The 18,544-nt window shown below is 25.9% G+C and overlaps 1 protein-coding gene across 1 annotated transcript; it reads left to right on the top strand.

Annotated features, from left to right (window-relative positions):
- Positions 1-39: 39 nt before the first annotated feature.
- On the top strand, positions 40-16,139 carry LOC107438785 (leukocyte receptor cluster member 1 homolog). Its single transcript, XM_016051158.5, has 7 exons — positions 40-243; positions 636-735; positions 2,845-3,009; positions 6,229-6,346; positions 8,140-8,191; positions 11,503-11,623; positions 15,798-16,139. The coding sequence occupies exons 1-7, from the start codon at positions 221-223 to the stop codon at positions 16,050-16,052; spliced, it is 834 nt and encodes a 277-aa protein (XP_015906644.1). The 5' UTR covers positions 40-220; the 3' UTR covers positions 16,053-16,139.
- The last annotated feature ends 2,405 nt before the right edge of the window (positions 16,140-18,544 follow it).

Genomic DNA, 18,544 nt, shown 5'->3' with positions numbered 1-18,544 from the left:
AATAATCAATCTGAATTATTTTCATACAATCAATGAATCAATCAAATCTGTTTACTTATTGCTGAGTGTTTTGCTGTGTTTACTCCCGAAGCGTTTAGATGAAACTTGGTTATATTTTCTTCATTACATAAATTATTAAATCAAAAAAAGATACTAAATAATTGACATTTAGTAGTTTTATGAAGTGTTATTTACAGAACTTTGAGTCGCCTTGTTGAAGATGAATATTCTACCCAAGAAAAGGTAATGTACTAAATTCTTTCAAAATATATAGTTTGTTGAAATCAACTAGTATGAAATTATTTTCATTAAATGATTAGCATAATACATTTCTGTGTGCTGGAAAAAATTTGTAAATAAGGTTCTGTTTTAATCATTTTTTGCTTGTTTGTAAAATGTATTATTAACATAACTTCTTATAATCTATATAATAAAAGAGCATAATAACTACAAATCAGTATTTAATAATGTACATAATTTTTACAATTAAAATTCGCTTTATTATTTTTCCATGCAATTAATTTTGTTATAAGTACTAGAGATTGCTGTTATATTTTTTTCCCTATTATATGTTTTCCTGTTCTTAGCTGTAGGTTGTAATAAATAATTTGCTGAAATTTTGATTCTATTTACAGCTGGCATGTGCGTACTAAACGCAATATTGAAAGAGTACGCCGTGATGAAGCTAAAGCTGCTGAAGAAGAAAAAGAACTGAAACGTCGAATTCGTCTTGCGGTAAAAATTGTCCTTAAATAAAAATTTTTTTTCTAAAGATTATACCCGTTGGAGGAGATTTCTGTATTGTGATCTGTGGCCGAATAATTGCCAAATCTTGAAACTTCCGGGCAGTGCCCCCGCGAGAAACTAAAAAAACATCACAGAAAGGGACCAACTCGAAAGGTATAACTCGTAGCCACCGCCTACATGTTTTTTTTAAAAAAAATTTGCAAGTTTAAAATCTATTTGGCACCTTGACGATTGTAGTTGGCGCAACAGATCACGATACGGAAATATCTCCACCCGCTTATTCAAAACCATTTTGATGTATTTTTTTTTAATATCCAGACTTGTTATTGATGTTATAGTACAATAAAAAAGTACTATTCTCATTAACCTGATTGTAACGAAGAATTGCCTAACTATTAGTGATGCTGAATTGCGCTGTTAGGTTTTGCTGGTATTATGAAAATATGTGGAAATTTAATACACAGATATCATTATTCTGGTTATAGTTTTTATAACCTTCCAAAGTGGAATAATTCAAATATATTTGTAAATTTTATTCTTAGGTTCAAGTCTATTCTTATTATTTTAATATATTCTATTTTAAACCTATTTCTTAGATTCTTTAAAACTTTTTATATCTCTTATGGAAGGTTTTCATATCAATACCTATGCTAAACTGGTCATTAAATGGGGCAGTGGCACAGAAATATCAATTAAGTATTTTCAATCATTTTATAGTTTTTCAATCCTTTTTCAAGCAGTTAGTGATATTCAATTTTATTTGGTGCTGTAAATCCTAATATTTTATTACAATATTATTTAATGAAGCAAAAATTGGAAGAATATATGAATTTTTAACTGTTTGCTGTTTAAAATTTTATTTTAAAAGAATTATTGATGTGCAACATTTTTAGGAAGCAAAATTTATCAACATTGATGAGCAGCTTTGCCACATCAAGGAATTTATGTAGTTTGTAATTTTCACTTTTTTCAATAATAAAAACACTATGGTATGTCATAAGATAAAACTTGACCATTTGTCTTTTGCATTTTTTTGCTACTCTCACAAATATTAAACTATTGAAATTTATATTGTTATGCGACCACAATTTTTATTGTTAATTGTTTGTTTTTTCCGTTTTATACTTTGTTATCTTAAAATTGAAGACATTTTTGCAAATCTGAAAAATTTAGCTTAATTTTTTGTGGGTTTCTTTCTTTATTGTCCAGTTTGTTAGTTATTGAAATTCAAATGTGTATAATCTATGCATGTTGTTACTAACTTTATCTGTGAAGCTACTAAAGCAAATCTGTACAGATATTTCCTTACCAAGTAATATTTCTCCATTATATTGAGAAAATTTATTTGCAGTGTAGCAGAGCAATTAAATTCGACCTTGAAATCTATTAAAATCAAACCTCGTTAAAGCAAAATTGGCAAGACTATCATAATTATTTCATGTTAACTAGATTTCATTTTGTCCGAGGCGCCATGAAAACAATTTTTTGTGTACTAGTAATAGATATTATGCACTACATTAATGTATGTAAGCTATACTATTATGCACTAAACAACTTAAAATAATCTTAAAAATTTTAGTTTTATTTTTTAATATAATTATAGAAAAAAAAAGTAATATGTTTTACCTTTTCTTTTATGGTTATTTATTTCAAAGGTTGATTCTAGCTGATTTTTTCGATGTACAGTGCAGAACCCGTTATCCGGAAATCAGAAAACCGGAAAACCAAAAAACCGGAACAAAATTCGATAAATTTTCCCGCCATTTAAAAAAAAATTTTTTTTTCTTCATAAGATTTCAGGATTTTTCTTTCTTTTTAGAAAGATGTTTACCTTCCCATCATTTTGGAAATAATCATTAGTGTATTACTTCATCGTTTTTTCTTCTTTTTAAGATTATTTCCCCCAATTTTTTTTTTAGTTGGGTTTAACATTAAAAAAAACGGCTTTTTGTAGTGATTCAGAAAAGCGGAAAGATCAGTTATCCGGAATAGCGATGGTCCCGATCCTTCCGGATAATCGGTTCCCTACTGTAATTCTTTAATTTAAAATTTTTTTTTAGTATATGTATATATTTGATTTTTGTTTGTCTATATTAGGAGCAAGAAGCCAGGACAGATCTATTGCGAAAGAAAGCTAAATCTGATACATCCTTAACAGGGTCTGATAATGAAATACCATTTACAAGATCTAACACTGAATCTTCAAAAATTTATGATGCCAATAAACACATTAATTTTTTCCAAGAAATGGAGGATGCTGGTGTAAGCATTATTTATTATCATATTTATTTAATATTTAAATTATTGTAAATTGTGAATCAAAATATATAATATTGAAATACAACTGATTCTCTTTTCCAATTTGAACTCAAAAGTGAGGGAATAAAAGTTTGTATAAACCAAGATTGAAATTAGAATAATTTAAAAATAAGCACTGTTTTGTAAAAAAGAAGAAAAAAAATTATTACTATTTCAATATTAAACAAAACAAAAAAATGTACATAAAACTTTTTTAGAATTTTAAAGATGTATGTGTTATGAATTTCCAATTAATACTAAAATTTACTATAAATAACTCGTATATTTATAGTAAATTTTCTTATTAATTGGAAATTCATAAAAATGTAATTTACATTCACATTACATCTCTATATTGATTCACTTAAAATATTTTGTGATAACTGTTTGCTTTAATTTTTCATTATAAACAAGATCTTCAATAGCATAAAATATTTTTAAAATTAATCTGACATTTAAAAAAACCTTCTTATATTATATTATTAATCACTTTTAAGGCTTAAACAGGGACACATATTGGTTTTTGCTACATCAAATTTTGAATTAACCGAAGCATTGGACAGATCTTAGAAACAGATAGAATTTTAACAATAGTTTCAATTGGGAATTGTTAGGGAACTAGCATCAGTTTCTTGTGTTTAGAAGTGTTAAAATTATCCATGTTTAAATTAAAAAGAGTCAGCTGTATTTTATCTTAAATTTTTTTTCTGGAAATCATTCAGTATATTGATTTAGTTTTTTTTCATGTTTTTTGAGCATAATTAGCTTCAGTTATTCATATTTATTCTTTTTTAGCTAATTCTGTTATTTTTTAAAGTAGCTGTACTAGTTATTTCTGTTTTTATATATTTATTTTTCTAAAATTCAATAATAAGTTTCCTTAACTCCTTAACATTGATTTATATCAATTTTATTTAAATCAATATAAAAAGAAAGAAATCATCAGCAAGAATATAAAAAAATCATCAATTTAAAAACTTACAAAGCATTTTTAAGAAAATCTCAAGCTTTATTGCAATTATTGAGTTGAGTGGATCGAAATAAGTTATATAATCATTAATAAAAACACATTTTTTTAAATGCTTCATTTTCTGATTTTAATTGATATATATTTAATTGATTGTCATTTGTTCTCCTTTTATTGTTAATTTCCTTATTTTATTGTTAATTTCCTTATTTTATTGTTAATTGTTGTTTTATTGGTAAAAAAGAGCAGCTTTAAATACTTTTGCAGTTCTATTTAATCAATGAGTCTTTTACCTTAATTTAACAACCAAAAGCTTAATTTTTTTTTTTATTCGATAGAAGGTATAAATAAATTAAAACGGTGGTTGAACTCTATAAATACTTATTTGAAATTCCATATAGTCTAGGATTGTTCAACTAATCAATAATTTTTTTTTCTTTTTTCATCTTGCATTTTATTTAAATTTTAGGAGTTTTTTTTATCTAGTTATTTAGAAAAACTTCTGTCCATTATTGTTTAGTTTTTTTAATTAGTTTTTGCAAAATAATTTTTTTATCAGTTATTCCTCATTGAATTTTTCTAGTCAATTCAGAATATGCAAGCTTTTTCAAAACTTATTTTTTTATTATATTTTTACACAAAACAGACCTGTTGATTTCTTTTACCCTATATATGATATTCTAAATTTCATGTAATTTATTTCCTAATGTGATTTTCAGAAAAGTATTCTGGTCTATCACAGAAATCTAAACAATTTTTTTATAATTTCCTAAATAATCGGGTTTTTAAAATTTTATTTTTTGATTGATACCTCTTACAAAAATATGATACACTGATGATATGATACCTCTTGATACACTGCAATATGTTATTTCTACATTTTTTATAATTTATTTATGAACTTTTGAACGACTTAGAAAATATTGATATTAAAATAACAAATATTATCCCTTCTATTTTTGAATACTTTTTTAAATTTCATGATAAATATCTTATTTAAAAGAAATTTTATTTTTTTTAAATTTCATGATAAATATCCATTTTAAAATAAACTAAATATACTTTTTCACAAAAATTAAGCCTGTGCTCAAATTTTTATTTAAATAGGCATCAATATTGAAATCTTAGACTAGCCTTTGGCCTAACAAACAAGTGTATGAAAGTTTTTGTTGATCTAATGATCTAATATTAATAAATTGTAATAATTATAACAGAAAAATATTGCGTAAATATTTTGTTTTGTTTTGTTAAATGTAATTAAGAATCAAATAGGTTTGTGGAAGTCAATCATTCAATATTTGTTTTATAATAAGTAATCTTCTAGTTAGCTGCATACTATTGTATATTTAACAATTTGTCCACTAGTGTCACATATTTTTTTAAAAAATTTCTATTAATTCTATTGGACCCTTAATATAATAAGTGCATGCATATAATTTAAGTACCTATTAGCTAAATATAAAAATTTTCTTGAAAAAAAATTTCTTTTTGAAAAAATAAATGTTTTTTTTTAAACCTGCTACTAAAATAAAATAAAAACTACTACTAATGTTTTTTATAATTTCTCTTAGCTTTAATTTAATTTGCCATTTTAATAAAATTTTATTATTATTATTTTTAAATCTGTACAGAACATTGCTATTTTATATTAAAGTCCTATGTTAACTTGTTTTAAAATTTTAAATGATTATATTTTTATTTGGAAATATGAAAACTCGATGGCCACATAGCATCTGCTTGTTTCTACTGTATTGACTTTAAGAATTGCATGATTATTTATCCTTTTATCAGCAAATTTATTTTATTGAAGAATAAAAAATCTTTTTACTACTTATTTATGAAAAGTTTCTTTATTTTCATTTCTAAATCCACGTTATATGAATTTAAATGTAAATAGTGCGGATAAACTTTTGTATTACTTATTATGTGTTGAAAAATTTTTATCCAGTAGCTGGCTACGTAATATATATATTTTTTTCATAAAGAAATTTAAACATAAGTAACACTTTTGACCATTCGTTGATATGTTAAATAATTAAATTAATTTTTAATCCTGTTAAATTATTTACTAACCGGTTAATAAAATTATTACTTTGTCACGATTTCAAAGTTCTTTAAATTTATTTATTTTGTAATAAAAATTGTCATTAAGGAAAATTGAAATAAAAACATAAAGAATTTATCATATTTTAATATTTTGTTTAATTTTGATTTAGGGATACAGTGGAGGTGTTAATAAAGAACATGAAGAAGAAGAGAAAGCTCGGAAAGAAAAATATGAAAAGGACATTGGGTTACTGACTTACTTAGGCCAAAGTTCTTTAGAAGCAAAAGGTAAAACAGAAAAAAAAATTATAATATATATTTTAATATAAGTTTTGATAATTTTTTTTCTAAAAAATGGTGCCATTAATTTTCAACTGTGCCAAAACTATATTTTTGAACGAAATTAAAATTAATGTAATTTTAAGATTTTTTTTTAAGATACTGGGTTACTGATTTACTTAGGTTAAAGCTCTTTAGAAGCAAAATGTAAGACAGTGGAAAATTATTTACAAAATATATTTAATTATACGCTTGGATGTTCTTAATGTAAGTTATTATTTTTATTTATTTATATACTTATTTATTATTTTCTTTTGAAAAAAAGTTGCTATTAAATTTTAACTGTGCTAAAACTAATGAGTTTAAAAAATTACTGTGATAAAAAGCATTGGAATACTGACTTACTTAGGCAAAGACAAATGTGAACGAACTAAGTTTTGTCTTCGGCAGACGCTTCTTCCTTTATTTGTCCGAAATGAATATTCTGCATTTAGCAGAATAGGCTAAATACCAAATATTTGTATGTTGCATCTCTAATTTAGTAGCAGCAATTGCTGTTCATTTTTGAAAATGTAATTTTTTTTAATGATAATTTTACTGTGTAGAGCATAATCTTGTATCTATTTTTACAATTTAAAAACTCCTTGAAAAAGTTTTTTGCAATAACAGGATCCTATTTGCACAAATTCACAAAAGCAGGACCCTGGTTGAAAGAATGTGACTTAACGTTTATTTTATAGTATTCCCAAATTATGAGTAATTTTTTCACAACTTTACAAAAACAGGACCTTTCACAAAATGTCTGGACAGACCCCTGTTATTTAAATTTATGTTATTTATTATCTTGGTCTAGTTTCAAAAATAATATAGGATACACAAAAACAATACTCTTCTTTCTTTTACACATTTCTATTTAAATAAATAAATAAAGGTCTATGATTTTTTCTTAAATTATTTAATTGAAGTAGCCTGATAAATGTTAGATTTATTTAATTTTTTTTTAAAAAAGAAAACTGATTTTTCTTGTAAAAGTACTAAATTTTTCTTTATTTTAAATTGTTTTTATTTAAAACCACGTTATTTAATGAATATAGAAAATAGTTTTTGCGTGAATATAAAAAATAAAATAAACTCTCAAATATAACAATAAAATAAAAAATAAAATTAATAAAAACTGACCTTGTAGGGAAAAAAATTTCTTTTCAATTATAATGCTAGGAAGCTAAAATAAATAATAATAAAAAGTTGTTTGTGGTATTAAAGTGTCAATCAGAATTTTCAAAATCAATTATATAGCTGAAGCTATGTTGTCTAACAAATCTAACATAACTTTTAATACTATTTGGATTTTTTGTATAAAATATCTATATTTTTAAAGTATTCATAAAAAGTATTATACTTCTTTAATTTCATAACATACTTCTTTCTTGTTAGACTTTGAAGCTAAATTTATTTAAGAATATTATTCAAATGATTTTCAGGCCACAGAAGCAGTTTTATTCTTGTATTTCTGAATATCACTGTACAGATATTTATTTTTACCATTAAATTATATGAAAACATGAAAATTTTAATTATTTGAAACCGTAAGTCTGTTTCTATCTTTCGTTTTTTTTTTAAATTTAAATGAATGAAATATTTTCATTATGCATTTTAATATTTATTTTTTTTCCTTCTTAAATGACCAAAATTATTAAGAGGTTAAAAATTTTAAATCAGTGTGTGTTTAGAAATTTATCTTTTGTTTTATGAAATAAGTTCATCAATTTGTATGATTGTTCTCAATGGATATTTTTTTTCAGGCGAAGCTCCTTGGTATCTCAAGTCTAGTTCTGCTGTGTTGTCACCAGATGGGTTAGTTTTTTCACATTCATTATAATATTAAATTAAAATGAAATCTAATCAATATAATTTTCTGATGGTATTATCTGACATTGTTTTATTTTTTAAAATATTTCTTATTATAGTATATATTAAAGTAATTTATTCCAGCAGAGGCATTTTTTTTTCTTTATGAAAGTGTTACTTAGAAAAATGTTAATATAGAATCATTTAAAAAAAATTTCATACTGTTATGATTTTTTATATGAAGTAAGAGTTAAATTAATCTTTTTTTTTTCATGTGTAACATTACATTATTTGAAGAGTATTAATTTATTAACATAATCTAAAAAAAATTTATCCGATAAATAATACCCAGTTTTGAATTTAAAAGAAAATATTAAAGGGAGTTGAATCATGGACAAATAAAGACACAACTTTGTTCATTTAAATTCAGTTTATTATTTAGAACATATAGATCCACCAAAACGTCCTCCACGAAGTCAATTTTTCCTAAATATTTGATCTAGGGATGTCTTCTGGATTGGTTCAAAATTGCAAGGCTATGGAATCGAACATTAGTAGTCGTAAACCCCAAAATTGGGTCGGCTGTTCAACAACAGTTATAAAATAAAATATTAAAAAAAGGACCACAGAATAACTTTTGATTAAATGATCGGATCTTCATGTTCTAGAACTTAATGGTTCAAGGTGAGAATCTCAAATATGCTAATTAATTAATACAGATGATATTTTAAGTTACAAAATCAGATACAAAAACATTCTCTCTCTGAACAAGCATAGGTTTTTTTCAACAGATTCGGATTTCTGACCTCCAAAATATAGCCACAATCTGGGAAATATGGTCTCAATAGTTTGGTCAAGAGAGTGTTCAAAAGTTTGGGCCCCTTAATGTTAGTTTTACTCTTTGCATATTTTGGCTATATCTCAAGAACTTTTCAAGCAAATTGAAAACTTTTTGTGCACAATTATAAAATTTGTTAATCCTAAGATAATTACATACAAATATAACTTCGAGTAAATATTTTTAATATTTTATTTCATTACAGTCAAAAAAGTTTTAAACTGTTAAATTTAATTTTTTTTTAATATTTCAAAGAATTTTTTTTACATTTTTACTCTGCAAAATTCTTAAGTTGGGCAAATTGTTCTTAATTTTTAACTTAGAATTTTCTTCAAATTTAATTTCTCAGGAGCTATTCAACAAATGTAAAATTAATTTTTTTTAAAATGATGTAAAAAATTGTATATTTTATAGTTCAAAATTTTTTTTGACTATCATTAAATAAAATTAATAAAAGATAATAAATATTTACTATAAATTATTTTTATATGGAAATTATATTTGAATAAATCATTGTTATAATTGTGTGCAAAAATTTTTCAATTAACTTAAACATTTCTTCAAATATGGCTAAATTGGCAAAAAGTAAAATTTACTTTAAGGGGTTCAAATTTTGGACCGCTCTACTGACCAAACAATTGGGGCCATGTTTCTCAGATTGCGGCTACCCCCGATATCTTAGGGGTCAGAAATCCAACTCTGTCAAAAAAAAGGTATGTTTATTCAGAGGAAGTAAGTCTTTGTGTCTGGTTTTGTTACTTAAAATATTGTCTGCACTTATTAATTAACATATTTGAGGTCACCCCCTTGAGCCATTATCATTGAGTTCTGGAACGGGAAAATCAGATTATTAGATCAAAAATTATTTCATGGTGGTCTGTTTAGTTATTTATTTATTTTGCATGCTGTGCTTGCGCAAATTCATTAGATTAACCCAGATAGTGAAAAATTGTTTCTTGCATTTAAAAATATTAAAAAGGATAATGGAAAAATATTAAAAAGAATAATGGAGTTGTTATTATGATTAATTTGCATAGCAAGGAGAAATTCTTAGGAGTATCTGAAATCCTGACATCTTACGAAGAATCTTTTGTTGTTGACTAAACGTGGAAGAATAAGTGTGATAAAATTCTAACACTTAGTTTCTATACAAAATCAAGCAACTCAAATAAAAACATGCCTGTTTAAATTAAGAAAAATTGTTCAACCATAACCTTTTTTTTTTGTTGCTAATATCATATTTTTAAAGTTAGATTTTAAGGTGTGATATGGCACTTTTCAAAAGATTTAGAGAAATCTGGGAAAAAATTTACAAAACTTTTTACTTAACTAGAAGCAAAGAAGATGCCTGCTCTTTCATTCTTGATTTTCTCATGTATTACCTTTCTGTGAGATGATTATTGGAGTTATTAGTGATCTTTCTTGACATCATTAGAAAAGAGAAACATCATTTCCTATACCAGGTATCGTAAGTCATGCTAGGTGGACGGACAAAGCAATTCATATGCTCAAAATATGTGCAATTATCTAATTGAAAAACTCTTTAAAAGGATTGTATATTTTTCTTTCCAGAATGTGCATTTGAGATTAGTATGTATCAGCAAAGAAATTAAAGCACCTTGTCGTGACTTTCTATTAATGCATAAACTGATAAATTATCAGGATATTGATAAAAAAATCAGTAAAGTTGCTGGTGTATGGGAAAAAAAGAAAAATAAATTTAAATCATCACTGGCATTTGGATCTTCATACTGTGGCTTTAGGCTCACCTTAATTATCTAATAATAGTTAAGACAAATATGACCTAAGCTATGTTGGCAGCAAATATGAAAAGGAAATAAATCATCAAAAGATATACATTTTGCACCAAAATAATTTTCATAGCAAACTTTTTTTTGTAGAGTTTCTTTTTCCTTCTTTTAAATCTTGCTACTAAAACTTTCAAGAGATTTTCTAAACAATATAGGGAGATAATCCTGATTATAAAAGTGGAATGGGAAAACATGAGTGGCAGTTGTAAATGATGCTGCAAAAATTTTATGCAAGAATGCAATAATATTCCCTCAAAAGAGGAAAATGAAAAACAATATATTTAACAGATCGTTGCTGAAGACAGTTACATAATTGATACTAAATCCACTTTTAGAAAAATATTGTTCCATTAGATTCTATATAAATTATTCATTGTGGTTTTCTGGTAAACATCAAGTCCGATTCAAGTAAAAGTTTGTTCAGTCTATTTTTTGTTGTTAGTTGAAACAATATTAATGGTTGAGAATAGCAAAATTTTCATTTTTGGAAAGTAGCATACAGCAAAGTGTCACCTTAGTTTAGTATTTAAGTCTAAATATTGTGCATTAGAGCTGATTCTCTTTAGATTAATTGCTGCTGTGCCCAGAAATTCTTTCAGAACTTTATATAAATATTTTTTTGTTTGATTTCTTATGAAAGTTTTTATAAAAAATTGTATTTGTTCTAGGAAAGAAGAAACACCGCATTCAAAACAAAAATCTAGAATTGATCCCTTAGTTGAAATGAATAAATTCTTGTCAATGAAACAGAAACAATCAGATGGTAAAGTAACATATATACATGAAAAGGTATTTTTTATTTTATTGTTTATTAGATATTTTTCAAAGTATTGTGTCACTCTGTTTGTGTGGTGGATTTTATCTTTGATTCAGCTTAGGTTGAGGTTCAATCCCCAGTGCTAGGGGCCTTTTTGGCCCGCATTTCCCCCAATTGTTTCTCGATGGTTGATAATTCACTCGAATGTAAAGTCTCTGGCAGTTTCAGAGCTGCGAAAGTCTGTGCTCAGTTGAGTGGTTGGAGAGCATGCTACGGAGATGGTGTGATTGCTACCACCAACTGCCTTCTGATCTAAGTTGTTGTAGTGTATTGCTTGTATGTGCCTGTATCCTAGAATCATTATTAAGGATAAATAATATATAACTCTTTTATGGTATTAACAATCATAGCAATTAAAGTATTGCATTTCTTACCTTTTTTATCTTTTTTAATTTTGCCCATGTATAGAATTTTAAACAAATGTATCATTAGTTATATAAAAATAGTTATTAATCCCTTTTCTATTAGTCAGCAACAAAATAATTTAAATATCACTTGAAACTAAAGAAATTTAATCATGTTAATTTTATAAAATGCATTAAACCTGATACGTTTTAAGAAAAATTTTGCATTCCTTTAAATTCAAAACGGAATTAATATACAGTAGAGAACCGATTATCCGGAACGGTCGGGACTATCGCTATTCCGGATAATTGATTTTTCCGGTTTTCTGAATCGCTACAAAAAGCCGTTTTTTTAGTGTTAAACCCAACTAAAAAAAAAAAAAATATTTGGAAATAATCTTAAAAATAAGAAAAAACGATGAGGTAATACACTAATGATTATTTCTGAAATGATGGTAAGGTAAACATCTTTCAAAAAAGAAAGAAAAATCCTAAAATCTTATGAGGTAAAAAAAAACAAATTTTAAAAATTGCGGGAAAATTTATCGAATTTCGTTCCGGTTTTTTGGTTTTCCGGTTTTCTGATTTCCGGATAACGGGTTCCGTACTGTACTTAAAGTAACAGAAAGGCTTATATATCTATCAATCAACTTTAAAATGTTTTTCAGTATGAATTTTACTTTTAAAAAATGTGAAAAATAAAGTTACTATATAAATTAATTTTATTGAAATTTTTGCAGTTATAATAATAAAATGGAAAGCAAAAAAAAAAAAAAAAAAAAATAGGATTTTTAAGAATGTCCATATCTCTATGAGTATTTAAGCTAGTTTTATGAAATTTTATGCATTTGTTGCATATGATAACCAAAGTAATTGATACAAGTCGTAAGCTTATTGCTGTATTTTTTGGCTCAGGACGTTCAAAAACACTATTCATGGCTATATATATCGTAAAAATTTGAACACCGTATGCCAAAAAATATAGCCATAAACTTGTATCACAAATAATTGTTATAATCCTTATTTCTATTATTCATTTACTTAATATACTATAAATGGTTATAATATGCAATAACTGCACAAAATTTCTTAAGCCTACCTTAAATATTCGTGGAAATTTGGACATTTTTATAAAAAAACTAATTTTTCTTGCCTTAAATTTTCGTACTATAATAGCAGAAATATTCAATAAAATTAAACAAACTTTATAGTAATATTGTAATTAATAATAAAAATATAATTTTAAATTTTGAAAGAAATTCATTAACAATTGAAAAAGTTATGAGTATTTAAGTAAGCTTTTTATTCTGTGCATGCAAATAAAACATTAAAATTTTTTTTTTCATACTTTTGTTGTTAATTGTATTTAGTAACTTATGGAAAAAGTCCAATTTGTATATCTTGAAAATTTAAAAAGTTTCTAGAAATTTTGTTAGCAACTTTTGTAATTTTTTATATTCCATAAATTTTATTTTGTATCATATAACAAAATTTAATGACTTATGATAATACCTAAAATAATGGTCCGAACAATGAAATGTGATGGTATTAGAAAAGAAAACGTGTGAAATAAAACATAATTTAATAGGGGTTGGTCTTATGTAATGTTGATGACATTTTTAATAAATCTTGTTTAATAGTGCAAAATGAAATTTATGGAAAATCCTTTAGTGTTCAAAGCTTTCTTTCCAAGTTTACAAAAACTACATAGAAAATTGAATGAAATTTTTTAAATTTTCAAGATAATGCTCATTTCTTGTGCAATTTTTTTAAAATTATATTTTTATTATTAATTAAAAACTATGCTGAAAAGTTTTATTAATTTTATTGAAATTTTTTAAGTTGTAATTATAAAATGGAAAGCAAAAAGAAATAGATTTTATAAGAATGTCCATACCTCTATGAGTATTTAAGCTAGGTTTATGAAATTTTATGTATTTGTTGCATGTGATAACCAAAGTAATTGATACAAGTCATAAGCTTATTGCTGTATTTTTTGATACAGGACGTTCAAAAACACTTTTATTTGTTTGTTATATTTTGACGGTCTCTCAAACCTCTAAAAGCTTTAAATTTAATTGATGTGTATGAGAAATTGTATGACCTAAACATTTCTTAAGTTATAAAATAATTTTATGAGTATTTCTTGAGAAATATGAAAAAAATGTGTTAGTATAGAAGAGTTTTCATAATTTCTTCATTAATGACTTGAAGCATGTAATTATAATTATTTCACAACTCCTTATCAATTTATGTTCATTTCATTTTTTTATAATTCTTGTACTATTCATGGCTGTATATTTCTCTATTTTTAAATTTTCACAATTAAATCATGTCTTTGACCAAAAAGTAACGATTATAACAATAATCTCTGTTTTATCACAATCATTATTAAGTACACTTTACTAGAAATTCAACTATAAAATTAAATCTTTTTTTGTTTGTTTACTTCTAAATTTGTGATATTAAACTTTTCAATATTACTAAATTGCCTAATTCTGTTATATAGTTGATTCAATGACACACAGTAGAATGTTCTAAGCAACATTTTCAAGAATATGAGTAAATCAGCTTTAATGTTTAGACCTTGACAATAGAACACCAAGATCATGCTTTACCTATATTTGTTGTCCGCAAGCCTCCAAGTAGTGAAATCAATAAGTCTCAAAATTCATTTTCATTGCTTACAGATGAAATTAATAAATTCGTAAAATTACATTGAGACTATAGCAAATATTAGAGAGTAATTGTTTGGAAAAGGTTAGTAGACACTGTCTGCGGTTGTGGCAGAGGCACTTTTAAGTTTACTTGTGATATGTTTTTAAAACCAATGATCTAACTGAAGTGGTGCATAGGTGGAATGTTTTAGATACAGTTTTGAAAGTTATGTTTGGAAACTGAAAATACCAGGTATCTTCCGACTGAATGGCTATACTTATAGGTCTCCATTAGATCAAAGGGAAAATGCAGGTGCCAGAATATTTTCAGAAATGCTTACACTTTATTAAAATCTAAGACCAAATACAACACCGTTTAAAGGCGTGGAAAACTTCAATAATGCCGTTATAGTGCCTGATTGCAGCAATTCAAGCAGCTGCAAACTTTGATGAGCCAGTATCTCTGAGACTTAAAAGTTGTAAGGAAAAACCTAAGGCCATTGACTATGGAAACTTGTTAGCTGTTTATTGCAAATGCACTTGGAATCTTCTTCCACTCCAAAATAGTCAAAGTCTGCCACTCATTATTTTTTCTCTCACTATATTGGAAAAATAGACAAATTTGAGAAAATAAATCATACTGATATAAGTTACCTCAAATTTTTCAATATTGTCACTTAAAACCTTCTACCCCACATCACCTAATCATAGCTGAGCACCTAGTTCCAATTTTAGGGCTCTATGTTATAACAGCCATAGCAGGAATGCTTCGTAATTTTGACCCTGAATAGATGATGTAGACATCGCCAAAGATGGTTCCCTTATTTTCAAATTTTCATGCCACAATAAACAGGAGCTGTGACAGAGTGCATCTTGTTCCTTATGCCTGCCTGTTGCTTTGCTGGCTACCAGGATTACAGTCCCTTACTCCCAGTTCTCCAACCAGCAGTATGAGCAACGCATTAGCCGACTGTCCCATCTGAGCCCGAGAACTTTTTTCCATTAAATTCTTCAGTTATTCCAATTAAAATATATAAAAAAGTTTCTGAATAAATTATCATTTATTTTGAGTAAAATGTTTATATTGATGTAGATAATAATGTAATACAGATTTGTAATTAATTTCTTATCAATATTTTAATTAGGAGAAATCAAATACCAGTAATAATTCAAGCAAAAATGAGTCACCTCCCAAGAAGCTCTCCAAAATAGAAGAGCTTAGAGCAAAACGTCTGAAAAGAGAAGCAGAAGAGAAAAGAAAGTCACAACAATTTTTGGAACACCTTAGTAAAGGTACCTCTAAAACAGATGAAGTCATTCTTGATGATAGAGCTAGAAAATACAACTCCCAATTTAATCCTCATCTAGCCAGAAATAATTTGTATACCAGAGAATATTAATGAATACAAAGAACATTCATTATTTGTATAATTTGTACATGTCTGATGTAAATATTTGAGATCAATATATTTTTATTGTACCATGTTTTTAGAGCTCTTTTACTTAGAGTTGCGCAGTAGTATTGTGGTATCTAGTTTTTATTTAGATTTGTATTTTAACAATAGAGAAATTAAAGAAACTAAATTGACTCTGTAAAAATTTCAAACTTTTGAAAAATCTGTAAATCTCGATATTTCCTCTTTTTTTATAGTTGTACATGCGTAATAAAGAGAAGTCATAAAATTAATCAGAATGTATCGTTTTGTAAAGGAACAATTTTGAACTATTCCGGTAAATTACTTTTGACTACTTTTACAAGAATGGTTTAGAGTTCTTAGATTTTTTTTGTGAAACTTGTGAGGTTCTTGTTTTGTATTTACACACTAGGTTGTTATACACTTTATTTTATTTGTAGACACTTACAGTATTTATCTTCTTCAGGTAAATACTTGTAACACCACATAGGGTAAATATAACACCTAGGCAATGGCAATATTTTGTCAATGCCAAAAAAGAATTTATTGGCATAAAATACTGTGGTACAGAATTTTAATAAACTGACTCTACTTTAAACCAAATATTTCAAATACCACTTAAATATTTTAATTACTGTATCATTTCTTCGTGTAGAGATAACCAGTTAAAACTGCATGTGGATAATCTCACTTAAATTATTATGGTACAACATATTGAAAATAAAGTAATTGACGCAATTTGCTTAAAACTGAGATTACTGTTGATAAAATACTGATACTATTTAAGAATTGTATTTCTTGTACATTTCGTACCACCTAGATTTTATCATAGAATCAGACTAATAAAACCACTTGTGGCAGAGGTTTACTGTGTATAAAAATAAATAAAAAATCACACATGAGAATCCATGTGTTACTGTTACCCATCCAAGTATAACTTAGCTTTTTTTTAACATCTTTTAGCCTGTTGAAGTTAGCCAGATGATCCTCCTTCACCCTGAATTTTCAATAAAATTTAATCAGCACATTAAAACCCTGAAACACACATGTGATGTAAACAACGCATTAACAAAAAAAGTTGTTATTTTTTTTATGGTTACCTACTATTTAAGCTTTGGAAAAATACTGTGTTTGTATTTCAGATCAAAATCTAAATATTTTTATTGTCAGTATATGGTAGTAAACAAACTATCTTGTTTCTTCAAAATAAATTCTAAAAATGATAAAGTATTGATGCCACTCATTAGTTTTTGAAAGAGGAACATTCACGCTAAATTTTCTTTAATGAACAATTGTGTTGTGAAATTTAACTTGTTAATTCAAAAAGATTACCTTAAATAAATGAATAAACTATTTACTTATGTGTAAGCAGAATTAGCACACAACAACTATTTCAACTAGTAAATGCCAAATTTTAAAAACACTGAAAAGAAAATGTTTTAAAAAAGAATTATGAGTTTTGATCTGAAATTCATGCAATATTTATCTATTTAATTATCAGTATTTAGTTTTATCCCCTCGTAATTTAATAATATGGGTAGCGAGTAAACATTTTATTTAGTTTCAGAAAATTAGCTTTAGAAAAGACATCTTTTAACATTTAAACTAGCTTTATTTAAAATATTGTAAAAATACATATGTTTTCTAAATTAGACTGGAAATTTTGAAAAATTAATAACAGAAAAACAGCTAAGGTTAAAAAAAATAAAGCAGCTCTTCTAGCAAATTCATGCAAGACGGTATAATTTTTTTCCTCTAGAGCTACTAGATTTTTTTATTTATTTATTTAATAATTTTTTTTTTGACAAATAAGGCTGCAACAATGTAAATGTACAAGTCAAAGAAAAATAATTGAAAATTAAAATATTTTCAAAATATCGATCATCAACCGTAATTTTCGCGTTCTAATGCAATTTTACATTATTTTTCTTTGGTTTATAAGTTTACTATCTGCAACGCCATCTCTTAAAAAAAATTTGAACTCAAAATAGAATTTCTAAATACTAAATGTTATGCCCTGTCACACAAATTTGCTGCAAGAATTTAACAGTTTAACCTTAACAGTTTTCCTGTAATAAATTTTTCGAAACTATCATTTTAATTTAGACCACTAAGTTAATATTCTATATTTAGAACTTATCGTAATGTGTTCTGAATTTCGAGTATTTCCGAAATCTCACCAACATGTTCTTTGTCCCCTTATGGCTCTTTCATTCTAAAGAATGCAATTTTATACTTTAAAGCTGGGCAGTCCATTTTGAAATTTATAAGAATGAGTTAGATCCAATGAGCCACATTACATACATGGAGTTCTGTAAGTAGCTCCCTTAATGAATATTTTTAGAATCCTCATCAAAAATAAGGTTACAAACTATTCGCGTTGGAGAACCCTGGTAAATATTTGAGCAAAAGATAAAAAACGCTTTCGAAATCTTAATAATCACTATTGACAAGGGTAGTTCTTAAAACAACTAAAT

This window comes from Parasteatoda tepidariorum, chromosome 3 (assembly GCF_982258835.1).
Source record: "Parasteatoda tepidariorum strain Cologne lab strain chromosome 3, Ptep-v5.0, whole genome shotgun sequence".
NCBI lineage: Eukaryota > Metazoa > Arthropoda > Arachnida > Araneae > Theridiidae > Parasteatoda > Parasteatoda tepidariorum.
The sequence above is the reverse complement of the archived record's forward strand: the minus strand, read 5'-3'. Positions and strand labels throughout refer to the sequence as shown.

Coding starts and splice junctions, on each gene's coding strand:
- LOC107438785 (XM_016051158.5), top strand. CDS start 221: ATGAATATTCTACCCAAGAAAAG. Junction 3,010..6,228: donor AAGAAATGGAGGATGCTGGT/GTAAGCATTATT, acceptor ATTTTGATTTAG/GGATACAGTGGAGGTGTTAA. Junction 6,347..8,139: donor AAGTTCTTTAGAAGCAAAAG/GTAAAACAGAAA, acceptor ATTTTTTTTCAG/GCGAAGCTCCTTGGTATCTC.